Source organism: Rhinatrema bivittatum, chromosome 16 (genome assembly GCF_901001135.1).
Source record: "Rhinatrema bivittatum chromosome 16, aRhiBiv1.1, whole genome shotgun sequence".
Taxonomy (NCBI): Eukaryota; Metazoa; Chordata; class Amphibia; order Gymnophiona; family Rhinatrematidae; genus Rhinatrema; species Rhinatrema bivittatum.
In genome coordinates, this window is record NC_042630.1 from 33,048,432 (window position 1) to 33,068,026 (window position 19,595).

Consider the following 19,595-nt stretch of genomic DNA (forward strand, 5'->3'; position numbering starts at 1 on the left):
ACTTAACCCCATGGAGTACGTGTACATTCTTAACTTTGTAATTATTCTCTCCACTGTTCTCAGCTGGTTGCTTTCCAAGTTGACAAGTGGTCTTAGGCACAGATTTCACTATTGAGTACTGAGGACATTGCTATTTGAGTGTTTCCAGTTGAATCAGCCAGTGATCCTTGTAACTAGTCTTTGTCGCTCCAGGCTCTTTGGAGGGGACCAATGTTGGGTTGTTTTTCTAATGCAGTTGGCCTGAACAAAATTCTACGAATTCCAGTACAGAGTTTGATTTAAGATGAAATCCCAACACTGGAGCGCTGAAATGTTTTTTATTTTTTAGCTATGTTTCTGAATTTGAGTCTCCTGGGCTTGACAAAGGAGAAGTCAGGTCAATCAGTACTCAGTGGGACTCATTCTAGACTTGGAGATCCAGATGTGGTCACGTTTGCTCTAACCTCATTTGGGACTATTTTACTTCCCCCCAAAACAACTTTAAGATGTGGGGGTCTTATTATTTTGATTCATAAGAACACAAGAATACTTCCAAACTTGGATACACACAGACTTTTGTTTTTTTTGACTCGCAAAATGTATACTTGTAACTGGGCACCTGGTCTCATCTTTACAGCCAAATTTGCACAAGGGTTGTCTTTTATTAGAAAACCTGACTTGCTGAATATTTTCAATGAGGACTTGAAGCTGGTGGAGGGAAGAAGGAGTTGGTCGGGATGCTAGGGGAGGGTCCTAGATCTCATATCGCCACATCTTGTTCTGTTTCCCATAGCGTTTGTTCCAGTCCATACAATTCATGGTCAGTTTTGAATGTACCTCTGCAACCTTCAGATGGGCCTTGTTTTCTCTTAGACGCTTGCATCCTGGTATTTTTTTTTTTTGTGGGGGGAGGGAGGGAGTGGAGCACAATATTTATTTGAAACTAAGGCCCAGACCAGGCTTTTTTTTTTGTTTTGATGCGTTGCATTTTTTGAATGTTCATGCCATTGAGTCAGAGGGCTTCCCTTTGCATCGTCTGCAGTGTATCTGAGGAAAGCACAACATCGAGATAAAATGGGCTCCTTCCAGTGAGCACCAGGAAGGTTTTTCACCTTTAGCTTCTGAAATTTCTTCAACAAAAGAGGATAGGAAAGGAGGAGGCCCCCAGGCCGGGCCTTATCCTAACGAACCCTAGGGGTCAGAGGCCGGGGAGAGGTCATTCTATGGATGCATTGGGGCACAGGGTAACGAGGGAGTCACACCCAGGTCACCAAAGGAGGGAGGGGGTTGTGTGGCTTTGGGAGGTGGGGAGGGGAAGCTGATTAACATGGGAGGTTTTTAAATGTTGAGAGAAAAATACGGTAACTGGAATTTAAAAAATTGTGAGAACTGTACCAGCCTCATAGTTCTGGCAGCTCTAGCTTAAAAATATTTAAGGAATTTAAAAGTAATGCACTGAAAACAGGAATAATGTCATTTTAATGTTGCTCGTTGATCAATTTTAAAGGTCGTGTCGCTTTAAATATATCCCTAAATAGGTATAAAGCAAGAAAGATAGAAAAGAGCCTTTTAAAACAGTGAAAGTACTATTTAATAGCTGGTTGTAGTTATGACTGTGAAGCGTGCACCCCCCACAGCCATTTGGTGCTTCTTCTGTGCCTAGGGAAGGCTGTGGCGGGTTGGATTTCTTTCTTTTAGGGTTAGGGCTTGTGTACCTTGCCTCGTTCTCATGAACGTGGAAGAATTTAGTGGCAGAAAAAGTCGCTTTGTCGTCCCCACCCAGCTGAAAATTTTTTAAAAATATTTTTATTTTGGTCACCCTTGAGTCCACAGATAACTTGGAGGTGGTAGGAATAGATTTTGGGATAGGCCTCACTTTGAATTTGCCATTGGGTATTAAAAATGTCCCATAATTCTTTTGATGGTGAATATAATTGCATAGGCAGAGGGCTTACAGTGCCCCAGGGGGGTCCTACTGAGAGAGTTGATATAATGATGGGAGTCCACACAAAAATGTTATTTAAGGGAGGGGGGAAAATTAGAGATTTCATCTCAGAAGTGTGGCTCCTGCCCAGGCCCCAGGCAGGCATGGGCTGCTCCGCATGCTGGGCACTTCTGTATGCGGATGAGGCAATGGAGCTCGTCATTTTGCCTTCTTTGACCCTATGGATCCCAAACCTGTTCCTGGAGACCCTCAGTCCAATCTGGTTTTTCGGGATGGCCTGCAATGAATGCTCATGAGAAATATTTGGTATAGGGGGCCAGGCCGAGAGGTAGATTTTGCTTGCTCTGACGTCCGGGCTCTGGTCCAGATCTTAGTTTGCAAGGCACTGGTTCCCAGTCAGCAGCAGAGGTACAAACCAAGATTCGTACCCATCTATCACCAAGCAGAAAAACCCAGTCTGTTTGAAAAATATTTGGTGGAATCCTTGTACTAAGGATGGTAAAATGGTTGTTTGATTTTGGCCTAGTATAAATGGGATAAGTGTAATTTATAAAGCATGGGATACCTGTTCATAAAAAAAAGTATCCTAAACTCAATTGGCATACCACAAGTAAATCCAATCCAATGTATTTATGTTCCACCTTTCAAACCCTGCTAAGCAGATTACATTCAGGTACCGTATATAAAGAGCCAAAAAAAAGGGGCGTTCTTTAATTTGTAGCACCTAGGGCAGTGGTTCCCAAACCTGTCCTGGAGGACCCCCTGCCAGTCAGGTTTTCAGGATATCCACAATGAATATGCATGAGATAGAATTTGCATGCACTGCCTCCACAGCATGCAAATTCTATCTCATGCATATTCATTGTGGATATCCTGAGAACCTGACTGGCTGGGGGGGTCTTCCAGGACAGGTTTGAGAACATTTAAAGATGGTTCAGCTGGTAAATGAAAAAACAAAACAAAAAAAAAACCCCAAGAAATTGTTCCATGCAGGCTTGAGAATTGCCAAGAGGCCTAGACTGCTGTCAGTCATTGCAGCAGGCCCACCCACCTTGCTGAATTATCTGCCCACTTCCTCATGCAGACAGGAAGTCTTAAGTGCCAGCCATTGAAATGGGCAACTGTATTGAATTATTTGCATTTATTAATCCAAAGCAGCTGAAATATCTGTAAATATAACCTTTACCCTTATATTGTACTAAAATGGAAGCCATGCTGAATTTTCTTTCTTTGGATATGAGTTGGGTCTCATGTATGCAGATTCCACCCTACTCAAAATGAGTGCTAACTAGCTCCAGGTCATCAGGGTCAAGCTGGGCCGGTCCCGCTTTTACCCTGATTGCATCTATAGATTTGTAATTGCAATTTCCCTAAGAAAATCAGAAATCCATAGATTAGGGATTCCCAGACCTGCCCTATTGACCCCACAAAACAGTCTGATTTTCAAAATACCCGTCATGAAGATGCCGGTGATAGCTTTGCATATATTGTGTCACCACTATACGCAAATCTATCCCCAGCATCTTCACGGTGGGTATCCTGAAAACCCAATTGGTTTGGGGGATCGCTAAGACTGGTTTTTGGAAGGTCCTCCCTAAACTCTTCCAAAGTTGATCAAGAAAGGCAAAATTTGATAAAAATTTAGTGTTAAAATTCTACAGAAGGTTTAACTTAAAGGATAATGTCTAGAAACATAGACACAGATATTGTATTTCTGTATTGTACGAGAGCATCCAATTTATTTCCAAAAAATATTATAATGAAAAAAAAATATTTTAAGAAGAGCCTTTAATAGTCTTATAAACAATTGATTATTTAAAAAAATCTCTATATATATATCACGGTTTCTAAAACTTTAGTGAGCTTTTACCCCCTGGGGTTCCTACCAGTACCTGAAAGCGGTGAGCAAAGCATTTTTTTTATTTTTGTTTATTATTTTATTTTATTGTATTGTGTTTTGTTTTATTTTTTTTAGCTTCTGTTTTCAACCTGAACAAATACTAAGTGCTTGAGAGTTCTAGCGATGCGCAGACTGGGAGAAAATAAAACGTAATAGAAAAACAAACAAGCAAACCCTTTTTAGATGCACTTTATCTGAAGATTCAAGAAGGGAAACTTTTCAAAGACTCTGCTAGGGCTGGAGAGGAGCAAGAGGGAGAATTCTGGAGATTGTCTTGACCTTGTTTCCTTGACTGAGCAATTCTTCAAATGTGTTTTTATTTTCCAGTGTTCGTAGAGATTGGAAAGTCAAGTCAGAATTTCTGGGATCTTCTGCCGTCGACATTTTTGCTTTTTAAAGAGTTTGAGCGGCAGCAGAGAATCTCTCTGGCCATAGGTCTGTGCATGCGTGCGTAGAACCCGATCCTGGATCCTTTTGCGTCTTCAGTGCCTTATAGGATCATGTCTAAAAGGTGCTAGGAACGCCCCTCTTTAGGTCCTGGCCTTGCTTCAGGTATGGACTGTTTCACCATTTTTATCCTCTCTTCCCCCCCCCCCCCAGTCCGCTTTCCTCCCATATGGCCTAGGAAGGGGGCATCGTGGATGGATTTAGGGGGCTTCTGCTCCTCGCTCCCTGGCCTCTTTCCTTTGAAGGTGGCAGGAGGAGGATGAATATTTCCTAACCCGTATCTCAGTCCCTTCGCCCGCCTCACTTTTTACTGTTTAACCTTGAGCAAGTCACTTAAACCTCTCTCTGTGGTCGAAATGTTGGGCCTGGCTGCTTGTAAGTCAGAGTCCTGTGACTGTCTCATATAGCGCTGTGTACACTAATTGCACTAATTAAATAGTAAATGGATTATTTGTGGGGGGGGGGGGGGGGGGGGGGGAGGATGTCTTGGTGATATGAAAAGAGGGAGAATAAGGATTGCTGAGGAAAGGGCTGGGAAAGGGCCATGCAGTGTCCTATGGACCAAGCTTTCTTCCCTATGGACAAAAAAAAAAAAATGGAGAGAATCTTTTATTACACAGGCCCTGTGTTTGGGGGGGGGGGGGGGGGGGGGCGGATGGGAGCGGTAGGCGGAAGCGATTAAATATCAAACGTAGAATGTCGGAGTAACGAAGTTACCCGAGGGAGAATGAACGGAAGAGGGTGGTTAAAAAAAAAAAACCCAAACAAACCCTGAAAAATCTATATTTTCAGTTGGCCGAACAGAACGTGAAACTCTTTGACTTTTTATCAGGGTCTCCCAGGCCCCTGTCCCCCAGATAATTCAGCGCGGTTCCCGCGAAACCGATGAGCCCGATTCCGTGCCAGAATCGAAAAGGGGGTCATGTTCCCAAGGAGTTTGCACGTGCAAACGGAACATTCCATCCTCGCAATGCTAAAAGGCCGTTTACGTGCGGGAAAACACGCGCTCGCACGCGAACGGTCCTACGGGGAATTCGATGGCAGATATCGTGGCAATCAGTCAGAAGCCCACGCCCACAGGTGAAGCGCATTTAACGAGTGTAAAGCCCAATTTTCAAAGCCTGCAAACGCTTTTCAAAATCAGGCCCAAAGAGCGGGCGGGAGGAACAGTTAGGTCCCGAGAATCTGCCGCACCTCCCACGTCACCGCCGTGCAAGGAGCGGGGGGGGGGGGGGGGGAAGGGTAGGTCCAGGAGAACCCTGCCCGCTCTCATAGGCATCGCACTGATGCCCTTACAGTGGGAATACAGCACAGATGGCCGAAGAATGGACTGGAGGAAGGCGTTTTATGTTTGTTTGTTTCTTTAAGCAGTGCGATAGGGTGAAAGGTTCACACATTTTATTTAAAAATAAAAAAAAGGCTAGATAGGTAAGAATTGGGACCAAAAGAGTCAGGATTTAAGAAAAATTTAGCTAGCACTGCTGCTTTACCAAGCACAGGATCAATTAAGCACTGATTAAAAAAAAAATCTATTTATCTACGTGTGAGTGTGTGTATATATATATATATACATACATACACACACATGCATAGACATAAATATATATAAGTATATATATTCCTGGGTTTTTTGCTATGTGGACTGTCACTCAGAGCATCAAGAGTGCTTCCTGCAGTTCCAAAGCAAAATGGACTCTTCTCTGTTCTCCGAGTCCATGACTATAGCAAAAAAACAAAAAAAAAAAAAAAGAGAGACAGCTTTTGTTTCTTTCTGCGAGTGCTCTGTTACTAGCCAGTCTGGACAAACCCATCAGCCATCCATGTAAACTCCTTAAGGCTGGCCTCCATTTTTTTTTTCTTACCATGGAGGCCTCTGGTGATTCAAAGGCAAAAACAAAACCTGTAGTGAGGATGCTGTCATTTTTCATCTGATAGAATCCCACCAGGTATTTTAATCTCTCTGGGATCCGGAGAGAGATAACTGTATGCAGGAAGTAGACTAGGCTTGTTGGCTTAAGTTTTGAAGCATCTAGTTACAAAAAAAAAAAAAAAGCATTATGAAGTTGCACAAACCTTGTAGGAATTGGAAACAAAAAAAAAAGGGAAAGGATTAATGTATTAAATGTGCTAAATTACATTCAGAACTTAATTTTATTAAAGTATTATTACGTAAGATGTCTGACTTCTGTCTTGCATTGTCTGTTGGTGGGACCATGGGAGTGGGTAGCCAGGTTGTTGGAGACCAGTCTCAGTCGGGGGCCTAGTTTTACCTCATTTCATGCAGGGAAATGGAGTTCCTACCTTCCCAAGAGAAATGAGGGTAAAACTAGACTGGGCTCAGTCTGCCTCCCATGCCACGGAGCTTGCTGGGGGTGCCTAGCAGATGGCCACGGAAAAGCTCTGTGCTGCACTGGGAATGACGTCATGCAGAAGGTGACTCCATTATTCGCTGGCCAGGAGATGACCTCTCGGCCTCTGAAGGTTGTCTGGATCGGGAGTCGGTCGCCGATGGGCCTCGCGGGTGCTGATGCCATTTCATCAGGAGCTGGGGGAGGGTGTCTGTGAGTTTAAGGGTGATCAGGGAGCATAATTAAAGAGACAGCCGAGCTGGTTTATTAGAAGTAGACAAGTGCCACCAGCAGAAGTGGGGAGAAACGATTACGGTGACAGAATGTAAGCGCGCTTGGGACAGATACAGAAGGCAAGGGCAAGTAGGAGAGCAGCAGGTAAAAGAGAAAGGGAGGAGGCTGTATGTCAGGCTAGTTCTGGAAACCTTCGTGCTCGATCCTGTGGAACATTAGAGGACCAAAGGGGAGAAGACAAAGCCAGTATGCACAGAATGGGGGCAGAGTGGCGTCAAGCTCCCGAGGAGGGGGTGAGCTCAGCTGACATAAAAATGCAGCCACTTTCTTACATGTTCTTTGATGTAATCAGGGGGGGGCGGCTTGTTTCTCGGCATGAATTGCAGGCTGACTTAGCTGCACTCCTCAGCCGGGGAGAAGAACAACGATGCTGCAGGTGCTCAAGCATGTACTGTTGACGGCTGGGAGATATTCTTAGCTGAAGCAACATAACCAGGGGCCCCCAGGTGGGCCAAAATGGTCTTTATCTTTTGACATCTACTATACAACTATGCTAAAATAGTTTTATTAAAGAGGAGTCTTGGCCATTATCCAAATGTGATTTTTTTTTTTCCTTTGTTTAATATACCAGGCAGAGCTTCCTCCTGCTCCTGTGGGCATTCCCTTCAGTCAGAACCAGGGCTGGGATCCGGTCCCATGAGCCTTTGTAACTATCCAGGCATTTTTCTGCTTATTTTACAGCCCCTCCCAACTTTCTTTACCCCAGTCACTGCAGGGATGGTCCTTGGCCGGGCGCCATGGCCCCAGAGCTCCTTCTGGAGCCCTGCAACCACGAGCCATGAATCCACCCACTAGGTGGCACCAGTGAGCCATGACTATGACGCCCTCCCTCCCCCTTAGGGTTTATAAGTGCTGCTTCCACTGGATGTCCGGCCCTGGCCGACCTAGGGAGGGGAAGACCTGAGCCAACCATGTTACATCAATTTGCATCTCAGTGCTGCTGCACCAGGCATGTAAAGTGTCAGCAAATCATTCATTCCAGGGCCACAAGCCAGGCTGGTTCACAGGGTAACCCAGCTACATAAACGAACCTTTTTTTTTTTAGAGCAAGTCAGCCTGGTTTATGTCCCTCACAGCCTGCATTTGCCCACCCTGCACCAACATGGCCATTCTAATCTCAGCAAGCCCTGAAAGTGCTGGGCAGAGCCTATGGCCCCATTGGCTTATTAAGAAAAGCAGGACTAGGAATCCCAGAATTCTTTGGGGTGGGAATGAAAGCACACGAATAGGAGCTGTATCGTTACCTGCCATCCATACTAGGCCTAAGGCTGCCATGGCGTCTGAACAGGCTCATCCTGTCCCTGCTGCAGGCATGGGGTTGTGGTTCTGATCTCCCTAGCAGTAGGGAACTACATCTCTCTGCATGCATATAGTCTGACCGGCTGCAGAACAGGGAGCGATCCATCTCCCCAAGGCATTAAAAGTGAGGACGGTGTGAACAAGCAGCAGCGGAAAGTGAGAACAAAAGAAAAGAAAATACAATTGCAGAGGGCCACTACCTCACCCCCCCCCCCCCCTCCCAGCCCAGGGTCTCTGCTGCTGGGACAAGCCCCAGCCTGCCCCAGAGCACAAACCCAGGGAGCTGTTCTTGCCGAGGTGCAGGAAAGGGTAGATCCCTCAGGGTTTGGCAGAGGAGACTGGCCCAGTCATGCAAGAGCGGGAGGCCTCTGGGCCCTGGAGAGGCCGCTGCATGCCTGCCTTCCTGTCTCACAGTCTGGATTGCTCCAAACCCGCAGAGGGCCCGACTGATATCACCCTATAAATATAGTCAGTGATGCGATCTCCTCTGCCTCACCGGGGAGATTTACTGGATTCAGAGCTATTGCTCACCCCTGAGCTCCGGTCACTGTGACAAATGCGGGCCTGCAGCTCCTGCTGCACCACTAGCAGCCCTTTCTAGAAACAGGACTATTTTAAATAAATAAATCGGAGCATTTAGAACATAAGAATTGTTAAACTGGGTCAACCCAAAGGAATGTCTGGTTCCAGGGACCTACGACGGACAGCGGCAAGCAGCTGGTGACTTCCTCTTCATCCGCAATTGACTTTTTTTTCCTAAAACGGGAATGATTATTAAGAGCAGAAGGGGAGTGCAACCCGGGGCCCAAGGAAGGCTATGTTTTTACACAGTCTGTATTGGCCTCCCACCTGAACCCTGTGTGACTGGGAAAGCTCGCCCACAGCTTTGTCTTTGAATAATTCTCAGATTGGTCCAAAGCATCACAGCCACACAAAGAATCCTGGATGAAAACCCGTGCTGCTGGCGCCACCTGCTGGTAATGTAAGAGAACTGCAGAGCTGGGGATTCCCCCCATACAATCTCGGGATTGATTTCCACACCAGAAACGTTTATACATCTCGGGATAAAGAAGTTCGCTCTCACATTTTAAAGGCTAATCAAACATGCTAGTTTAATGGCTGAGCTTTAGTAAGACTCCTTCCTGTGAGATTAAAAATCTATAGATGCTTGTGAGGTTTTGTTCCTCCTGGACATCCAGCAACTTGGCACTCTGTTTTTTTTGGGTTTTTTTTATAAAAATGCTGGAACTGCCTAGAAACCAATCCAAGTTTCTTTCCACAACAACTTTCAAACTGCAGAGGAGGATGAGGTGTAGTGGGGTACGGAGGGATGTTCTCATTTGGCCATGCAGCTATAGGTGGGCAAAAACCATACTCCACAGGGCTCGGATTCAGCTTCAGCAGCGACGAGGATGGTTAAAGTGGGTGAAGCACTCGCTTTGACTTGAGATTCTGCTGGATTTTTACAGAGATTCAGACATGCATCATTGATGGTCACAGGCTTCAGCCACATACAAAATACAGAGGCTGCAGACATGGGAGATCCTGGCCGAATGCAAGGTCTGGGTATGCAGAAGACCCCAGCAGCATGCAGGGTCTGAAGAGGCGGGAGACCCCACCAGAACACAGGCTCTGGCTATATGGGAGATCCCTGCAGAATTCAGGGTCTGAAGAGGTGGGAGACCCCATCACAATGCAGGCTCTGGATGTATGGGAGATCCCTGCAGAATTCAGGGTTTGGAGAGGTGGCAGACCCAAGCAAAACACAGGGTCTGGAGATACAGGAGACCCCCCCAGTCAAATGCAGGGGCAGGAGGGGAGACCCCAGCAGACCACAGGGGCTGGAGATACAGGAGACCCCAGCAGAGTGCAGGGTTAGTAGAGCGCCTGCAAAATGCGGAGAGCTTCATATCTCCTGGCGTGGAAGTGGAAGTAGCAGTGGCGAGTAAATCTCATTGCACAGTTCTCAATCAGAAATATCCTTGGTCTTCAAATGGACCTCCACGCATACATTAGTAGGGAAAAACACTTCCCCTTAAATTTCTGACTTCATTAGAACCACTGCAAGTTTCAGTCTGCTTTGTAGGGGCTAACTCTGCCATGTGGAAACGAGCATTATGAAGTAACGAGCCTGCTAACGGAGCTGGAGTTTCAATTTTCCCTTCTGCTTCCTTCAGATTATGCCCACCAAGGTTATGCAAACTTTGTGGTTAATATGCACCAATTAGCTATAAATGGTTTCCTAGTACCCAAGGAATTAAGCAGTGGCTATATTTTCTATTTTGTTAGCAGTAACACTTGTAAAGCTTTTATTCGCCCACAGTTTTTTTTTTATTTTCTTCTGCTGTGGAAAAAGGGGGGAGAGGGAGGGAGAGCTCCACACTGATGGATAGAAAGTGACTGTATTGCATTTTTTTCTAGAAGGGGATTCCCAGATTATTGGCCTAACATAAAATACTTCCTATAGCTTAATCCAGGTTATGGCAGGACTCAAGTGCAGCTGAGCCCTGGCTGCTCTGCCCTGGTATTGGCATTCACGAGCGACCCCCACATTATGATCCCTGCACAGACAAAGACAGCACGAAGGCCAGGGAGGAGAGGAGGGAGGGAGATTGAGAGATGCAGGAGGAAGGAAAGAGAAAAAGGGGAAGGTGGGAGGGCAAGGTCTCAGAGAGATGGGACAGGTGAGAAAGGGCACGACAGAGCCCACCCCCTGCGTCTTCCAGCCTTAGAGCTGATGGGGGCGGATCTTCATCCTTCTGCCTTTCCCCTTAACTCTCCAGGCCCAGGAGTGACAGGTTCTGTATCCCTGCTGCCATCCAAAACTCTTTAAAAAACAGACACATCCTAGGAGTTTTCAAAGGAGTTCTGTAAATGTAACATACTATCGCAGCAATTTTCTAAAGCTCGTTTACCTGCACTTAACACAGGTTAAAACATATGGACAATTCAGTAGCGTATATTGCAGCTATTTTCACAAGCCCACTTCTATGGGTGAAGTGCATTTACACAGGTAAGACCCACTTTTAAGCCTGTAAAATCCTTTTTTGAAGATTACCTCCTCTCTGAAACTGTGCGACACCCTGGCCAAAGACGCAACAGATCCAGCGTTAGCTTCTAGATATGTTTATTGAAACTTTTACTTAGCTTTTTAAAAATAGAATATATTTGCTTCTCATTATAGCAGATCTTTCCTGTTGGGCAGAGTAATAGGGAACTGCAGCACTATCCCAGGCTATTTGCACAGGTATTACATGAGCTATTTACAAAAAAATAAATCGGCAGTCACTGGCCAAACAGGAAGAAAACAGTTTCTGAGCTTCAGGCTAATTTCTCACTGCAGTAACTGAGCCCCAGAAAGGAAGAGAGAGAAAAAATGTCCTGTACATCTCAATATGTAATCCAAAATATTTCTTCAAACAACTATTAAATACATTTCCAGTGAGAGAGAGAGAGACCTACATAAGAAAATTACATTCCTTTGTACTATTAAATCAGATTTTAAAATGCAACAATCCATGCTACATTTTTGTACTGGGGGGGGGGGGGGGGGGAAATAGTGTCTCCTCTGACCACAGTTCCTGCTTGGGTTTCCCCTCTTTCTCCTTTCATGGTGCAATCAGGCCTCACGTTAAAGGGAGATCCACCCCAGACCACAGTGCAATCCCTTTCTCTGTCTCCTCTCCTGCCACACTGGGGAACAGGTCTGGAGGTGGGACAGGCTGCTGGGGGGGGGTGGGGGGGAATGGTTAAAGTTAGGGATGCAGTCACAGCACCTTTCCATCTTTTCAGGCATGCAAGCACGGGATTAGAGCACACCAGGTCAGGCGAGGGCTGGGGGGGGGGGGGGGGGCACCTTTGTGAAGCAAGAGCTACGCCCACCCGCCTCATCCACCATCAGCAGGGGGGGGCCCCCTCGGGGTTAGCTTCAGGCTCCAGGCCTCAAGACAGCTGAGTATCAAACAGATTGCAATTGAAATCATTTACAGTAGGGATACAATTTACAGATGGAATAGCACTGGGCTAACTACTTTCAACGCCTTAGTTTGGCCGGGTGGCTCTTGCTTTTAACAATCCCCCCCCCCCCCCCCCCGACACGTTGTTTGGTCTATGGACAAAATGGGGTAAGCCCAGGAGTGACTCCACCGGGCCCAAGGTTAAAATCAGGGGACATCTGCGAATCCTGCCTTCCGGGAGGGTGGGGGGCAGCTGCATTTTCGCCAAATCTGATCTTGTTTCCCCAAAGTTTCCGCCTGGTTGTATATTAAGAGTTTCTGTACAGCAGTGCATGGACCAAAACAACAAAACACACGAGCAGCTAGGCATCTCCTACTGGATTAGGTTGCGGAGGATGAAAAGGAGGTTCTCTTCTAAATCCCAGCCCAAAAAAAAAATAATAATAATAATTCTGCAGTCTAATTTGAAAAAAAAGAAGGTCTTCCTGTGCTATCAACAAAGTCTTGTAATCGCTACTGGAACTGCAAACCAACTCCTAAACTGGTGGGAATCCTCGTTTTGCATTTAATAAGCAGCAATCTGATTGGTTGACACATCATGAGAGTTAAAGGAAAAATGTAAAAAAAAAAAGAAGAGAAAAAGATATAAGGTGCAGTGCTGAGGGGGACCTAATGGGGTTAAGGAAGACGTTCCCAATGCAGACCAAACAGTGGTCGGGTCCTCGGGTCTGCAGGTGACCACCCAGCGCCCCTGCCACACCTGCATCCTGCAGCTCCCCCTCCACTCAGATGTTCTGGCAGCACTGGATCTGTTTGGGCTCCTGGTGAGTGGGCAGCACCTTGATCGGTTCGATGCTGGAGCTGGGTCCGAACTCGCGATCCTGCTGCCCTGCCATCTGCCTCTGAGACACAAGCCGGTAGATTTCTGAGAAAAGAAAAAAGCAAAACCCACTAAGAACATGCCATACTGGGTCAGACCAAGTGTCCATCAAGCCCAGCATCCTGTTTCCAACAGTGGCCAATCCAGGCCATAAGAACCTGGCAAGTACCCCAAAACTAAGTCTATTCCATGTTACTGTTGCTAGTAATAGCGGTGATTATTATCCAAGTCAACTTGATTAATAGCAGGTAATGGACTTCTCCAAGAACTTATCCAAACCTTTTTTGAACCCAGCTACACTAACTGCACTAACCACATCCTCTGGCAACAAATTCCAGAGCTTTATTGTGCATTGAAAGAAAAATAATTTTCTCTGATTAGTCTTAAATGTGCTACTTGCTAACTTCATGGAGTGCCCCCTAGTCCTTCTATTATTCGAAAGTGTAAATAACCGATTCACATCTACTCGTTCAAGACCTCTCATGATTTTAAACACCTCTATCATATCCCCCCTCAGCCGTCTCTTCTTCAAGCTGAAAAGTCCTAACCTCTTTAGTCTTTCCTCATAGGGGAGCTGTTCCATCCCCTTTATCATTTTGGTTGCCCTTCTCTGTACCTTCTCCATTGCAATTATATCTTTTTTGAGATGCGGCGACCAGAACTGTACACAGTATTCAAGGTGCGGTCTCACCATGGAGCAATACATTCAGGAGGATCAAAAAAAAAAAAAAAGGCATCTTCGTCCCCAGCCATCTCACCCCTAAAAGGTCAGAACCTTTCTGCTGCTGGGGAACGTCTCTAGTGACAGTGGCTCAGCCTGATGAGACAGCAGATCATCCCTCAACGTCGTCCATTCTCCCCCAGCCCCCACCCACCTGAAGTCGGAAGTCAAGGGATGAGCTGAGAGCAATGCCTACCCTAGTGGGGGGTGGGGAAGTGGGATCTCGGCCATCAACTTTACAGTGCTGCCCAGGAGCCAAAACTCAGGGCCCACATTAGCTGGGTTCCAGAAGGAGCTGCAGTTTGCGGCCCTCCTGCCGAGGGACTGTCACTGCCACAGCTTGGGTCGATGGGTGGGGGAATATTAAAATAGGGAGAAAAAATATAAATTTGAATTAGCTAGAGAGAGAGAGTCGGTATCCGATTTAATATTCTAGTGATGGTTAACTAATAGGCCTGGTTAAAAAAACCATACTTTCAGAATTTTTTTTTCCTGAAGGTAAGATAGATGGGTTCACGATGCAGGGTTAGTTTTATTTGGTGTAACAGCTGAAGGCTTGAAGTGCAGAGGCCGGAGGATCAGAGGTATTCCGGGACCTGTTTGTTCTTGCATCTGAAGATGAAGCAGACTTGTTTTGAACTTTAATCCTACTTTTAGCTGGAAGCCAGTGTCGTCGATCTAGTATAGGTTTTATGAAGTCTGCAGCTCTGACTCCTATCAGAATTCTCATGGCTGTTTTGTGTAGGAGCTGGAGGCATTTCATACTGAATTATGAAATGCCGTTGAACAGAGAGCTGCAGTCGTCTATTCCAGTGGTTCTCAACCTTTTTCTGGCCGGGACACACTGAACATATGACCATCACGGGGCTAAATGTAAAAAACATGCAATCTCCTCAACCCCCAGCAATGAGTGCAGAGCAGATCTAGGGTATTACCCTGTACAACTCGCCATACAAAAATGATATTCTGGTTCTGATGACATCCCAGTAAAAGCAAAACAAACTCCCTTTACTACCAGGCAAAATAGCCTTCCTTATGAAAAGACAGTAATTTACCACTAATGCATGTCCTATTGAGAAAACACAAATAAGATTGATACAAATGCCTACACGCTAGTTAAATACCTAACCTCGGTCACACACCCTTCACCAAGTACAGAAAAACCACAAATTATAAATATGGAGACAGAAACTGGAATGGAAAACCAAAAAAGCCACTCTGCATGCAGTGCGAACCTGGAGAAATGGAAAGAGAAATATAGCACCTAACAGTCCCAGGATCTGCAATAATGCACACAAACTAACCCGCACAAAAGTTACACCTGTATTATGGAACACACTCAAACAGTAACAACCCTATATAAGAAACACAACTATTAAACCAGGCCCTAAACACTAATACATTTCCTATTGGGAAAACAGAATAAGCCAAGCTGCTACAGAGCCCCACACAGAAATAATTGTAAAGTTATACCAAAAATGTTACACCAAAAATGCTGAACAGAATAATATTCAATTAAAAACTCATAAAAATTATTAAAACATGTCCAAATATCAATAAAATATTTCAAAACAGCAGACATTGCATAATACCCAATAATTAAAATGGCAGTCAATCAAGAAAAATACATTTATAAAAGCCACCTTTACTTACCCTCTCCAGCAACTCTCCTACTCCTATCCCTTGCAGGCCAATAGCACTCACCAGAAGCAGCAAGGGCTGCTGAAGCTCTGTCCTCACAGTCCTCTTCCTTAGCGCCCACAACCAGTCTCTCTCTTTCACACAAACACATCACCCCCCTTATCAGTCTCTCTCTCAATCACACTCATGCTCTCTTCTATACAAGATCTCTCACCTATTCACACCAGCTCTCAACCAGGCACCCATTCACACCAGCTCTCGCCAAAAATGTATTCTTCTTTCACTGCAGGGATGGACTCCAGTTCCGCCAAGGCTTTACTCCGGCAGGCCTTTTTGCGCCACCACGGGAATGGGCTCCCATGGTGGCCTCGGGTTTCCTCTTCGCCACCACAGGCTGTGGTGGCCTTGCTTGGTCGGGTTTTCCTCTTTACTGCCATGGGAATAGGCTCCCATGATGGCCTTGCTTAGTCGGGGTCGAGTTTCCTCTTTGCCGCCATGGTCCCGTGGCGGCCTTGCTTTGGAGTTCAACATTCCTCCCACCCCACCCCCGGGCATTCTGATGCCTGCCTCACTGGCCAATCAAAGGCTTCCTCCCTTCTTTCTACTCCCACTGGCAGGTAGAAGGGAGGAGGTTTCCGATTGGCCTGCGGGGGGCAGGCAGAATGAAGGAGGCTTCCCATTGGCAATGGGGGTAGGAAGAAAGGAGGCTTCCAATTGGCCCGCGGGGGGCTGGAAAAAGGGAGAAGGAAAGTACAACGGGGCAGCGGGACACCGGGAGATGTGACACACCAGTTGAGAAGCGCTGGTCTATTCCACTGGTGATTAATGAATGAATCGCGGTGGCCAGATTGCGTTTATCAATGTAGTTTCATATTTGGCGGATCTGATGCAGATGCATGAATGAGGTTCTTACCAACATGGTGATGGGTGGGGTATCCATGCTGAGGTTCTGATCAAGTTGAACCTCCTGAGATTTGTACTGATTCCTTGGGATGTAATGGATACCTAGCAGGTAGGTGGCAATTGTAAGAGACCATCTTGATGGTTGATCCAGAGGAGTTCAGGTTTGGAAGGGATCAATTTAAGTTTCTGGTCATTGAGCCATTGAGCTACTGCTGCAAGACTATTATTGAGATTTGCAATGGAGGAAATTTGGTGGGACCCAGTTTTGACACAGAGTTGAATGACATCCACAAAAAGGTGGCACTCAGTGTTGAACACTTGAATGAGGTCCCAGATCAGGTGGATGTAAATTCTGAAAAGGATCAGGGAGAACACTCAACCTTAGCACATTCCACACATGAAAACTTTGGGTTTGAGGGTTTGTTGGGACCAAGTAACAGATTGTGTTCTGTTCAACAGCAAAGATTCAAATCAATTAAAGGGTAGTATCTTTGATACAAATAGCTCTTAAGCACCATATCAGAAGTTGGCGATCGACCGCAGAAAGATCTTACAAGATGAGGAGGGTGTCATCACCTAGATCAGTGATGGCAAACTCCAGTCCTTGAGTGCTACAAACTGGCCAGGTTTTCAGGACACCCACAATGGATATGCATGAGATTAGATTTACATATAGCCTATCTCATGCATATCCATTGTGGGTGTCCTGAAAACCTGGCCAGTTTGTAGCACTCAAGGACTGGAGTTTGCCAACATTGGCCTAGATCAACATGTAATTGGATACTATTGGCGATAGTCAGTAGGATGGATTTAGTTCCATTACCTTTTCTGAAGCCAGATTGGTGACAGTGTAAGATGTTACATTTCTCAAGATAAGTCAAGGAGTTGAAGGTGAACTACTTTTTCCTATTAGCTTGGACATAAAGGGGAGGCTGGACACTGAGTGTTACACTAGTTGTCACTTATTTTTTGGTCCAACCCATGCTTCTTCAGGATAGGTTTGATAACTGTTTTTTGGGTTTTTTTTTTGAATGAGTGGGGAAGGGTACCTTGAATTAGGATGGCATTTATAATGGGCTAGATGGTGCTTCAGGCAACAGATTAGTCTGGGGGGGGGGGGGGGGGGATAGGATCTAGTGGGTTCATGGACCAATTGAAGAATCTTCTCCACCTCTTGTAGGGTTACTGTTTTGAAGACAGATAGTAGGATGCTATCTGGAGAGAGTTGAGTTTGTTTGTCCAAAGTTTGGATGGGAATAGGGTCTTTGTTGGAGTAATCAGGGGCTGTGGTGAGGTGGAGTGGAGAAGGGCATTTAAGAAAGATCTAAGTCTGGATTTTTTTCCATGAAGAATTTGGTGAAGTCTTCTGCCGTGTGATCTTCTTTAGTAGTAAAAAAGATGATTGGGGTTCAGGTTTGGAGACTTTCTGTACTTTTTTTTTTGGAGTGTTCTTTGCAGAGATGAAGGTTGGCATCTGTTTTTGCCAAGCCTGTTCGAGTTGCTAGAATTGTTTGAGGGTCGAAGACCTTCATGGAACCAAGGCGAGTTTCTGAAGGGTCTGGTGGGGTCAGGTTTGAGAGGTTGCTAGGGTCTCAATGGCTGGAGAGAATCCCTAAATTTTCATCACTAAATTAGGAGATTGGGCTGGTCTGAAGCTCAAAGCTGTTGGTATGTTGAGGAATTCACTTACGTTTGCACTGGTAACTGTGGCTAAGTTTGTGAAGGAAGGTTTGGGTGCTCGGGTACGAAGAGAGTTTGACTAGGAATTGGTATGGTGGCCTGGATTCAATTATGGTCTGACCAGGAGATGGGGACCACTGATATTGTGGTGGGATCCAACTCAATGTTTGAAGAATGAAAAATGAGTTCAAGAGAGAGTTCCCAGGTGGGAGTGGAAACTTTGAACAGTTGGGCGAGACCACAGTCCTCAATGTGGCGCTGGAAGGTTGCAGCGTAGCCTTTTTTTTTTGGGGGGGGGGGGGGGGGGGCCTCTGCATGGTAACTGAAGTTTCCTAGAACCAATAAGTTGGGAGAGGTGGTAGCAATGTCACATGGAATTCGGATAATTTGAGGAAGGAGTCAGGGGGATTCTCTGGAGAGCAATAGGTGAGAAAGAGTTATGGACCTTTGCTGTCTTGAAATTTAAATTGTGAAGCAGTCAGATTTGTTTGTTTGGGAGAGAGTTTGGTAGTGACCCAATCAAGAGCCAGTGCAGGAAACCGCAGGGTAAACAAAACTTAAATATAAGAAAAAAAAAAACCCCAACCAATTTCTAGCTATTGTGAAAGTTTCTCGTTACTCAAAGTAACGAGGTGGGACTCACTCACAGGAAAGGTGTGAGCCCTTTTAAAAACAGTTCTATAAACAGGAATGCAGGATGCCAGCTCCTCTCCAAGTTGGTTTTAGCACTGAAGAGCAGTCTACAAAAGGAAGGGCCCAACCCTCCAAGGTGATTGGAGGAACCAGGCACCATGTTCTGCACCCCCACTTCCTGCAGGATTAACTCTTTTTTTTTTTTTTGGTAAAATAAAAGCAAAGGCAGACAAGGCGCACTGGCAAGGAGTGGCCTCATGGGGGTGCCCTCTCATTGCAGGTTGGATAGCTTTCCAAGTGATAATTTGAGCTTTTTTGGTATCAGCAGGAGGAAAGGGACTGCCGTGCGTGGAACGAGGAGGCTCAGGACTTGGGCCAGTGGGTCATGTCCTGATATTCTGCACTGCAGAGCTTTAATTTCTCACTAAATATTTCCTGGAGCTCCCCCTCCCCAAGCTCTCCCCTTACACATCTGGATGCCATGGATTTATCAAAACTTTGCTTATGCCCAGCTTGATCTTCTCTCCTCTTTTTCCCTCCCCAGCACCATCCTTTTGCCCTTCCCTTCTCTCCCCACCAGCTCTTCCGCTGCTTCATTTAAAATTACAAGCACCAAATGTCTCAGCCGCTGCCCATGGTGCCAGCAGTGGAAGGTGGCTGTGTCCAGAGAGGAAGCTTCTCTCCCGTGACACCAGACTGCGGACTCTAATGGCAGCCTCTCTCTCGGTCTGGAGGTGTCATGGCAGCCTCAGCCTCTGTCTTGTCAGGCTGGGGAGTCGGGCTTAGGCTGAAAAGGGACTTGTGGCAATCTCTCTCCAGCTGGAGAGCTCCTGGCTGTCTCTCTCAGGCTGTTTGCCTGCCTTCCTCTCTGTCAGAATATAGGGCAGAAGAGAGCTTTGAGTTTACTTTTTCTCTCTTTAAAACACAGCACCAAGACAGGGTAGTGCCACTCCTGCCCACACTGGCAAC

The 19,595-nt window shown here is 46.0% G+C and overlaps 1 protein-coding gene across 2 annotated transcripts in view; it reads right to left on the reverse strand.

Moving 5' to 3' along the window:
- The window catches only part of LOC115077968 (ras-related protein Rab-11A-like), a 42,778-nt gene that overhangs the window by 10,246 nt on the left and 12,937 nt on the right, over positions 1-19,595 (reverse strand). Inside the window, exon 5 of one of the 2 annotated variants that reach the window (XM_029580453.1) lies at positions 12,929-13,093. In XM_029580453.1, coding sequence (XP_029436313.1) covers positions 12,954-13,093 — 140 coding nt within the window. In that variant the 3' untranslated portion in view covers positions 12,929-12,953. Of the gene's footprint in view, positions 1-11,322; positions 13,094-19,595 lie in introns of those variants that run through there. The other variant, XM_029580452.1, reaches the window with a different exon arrangement.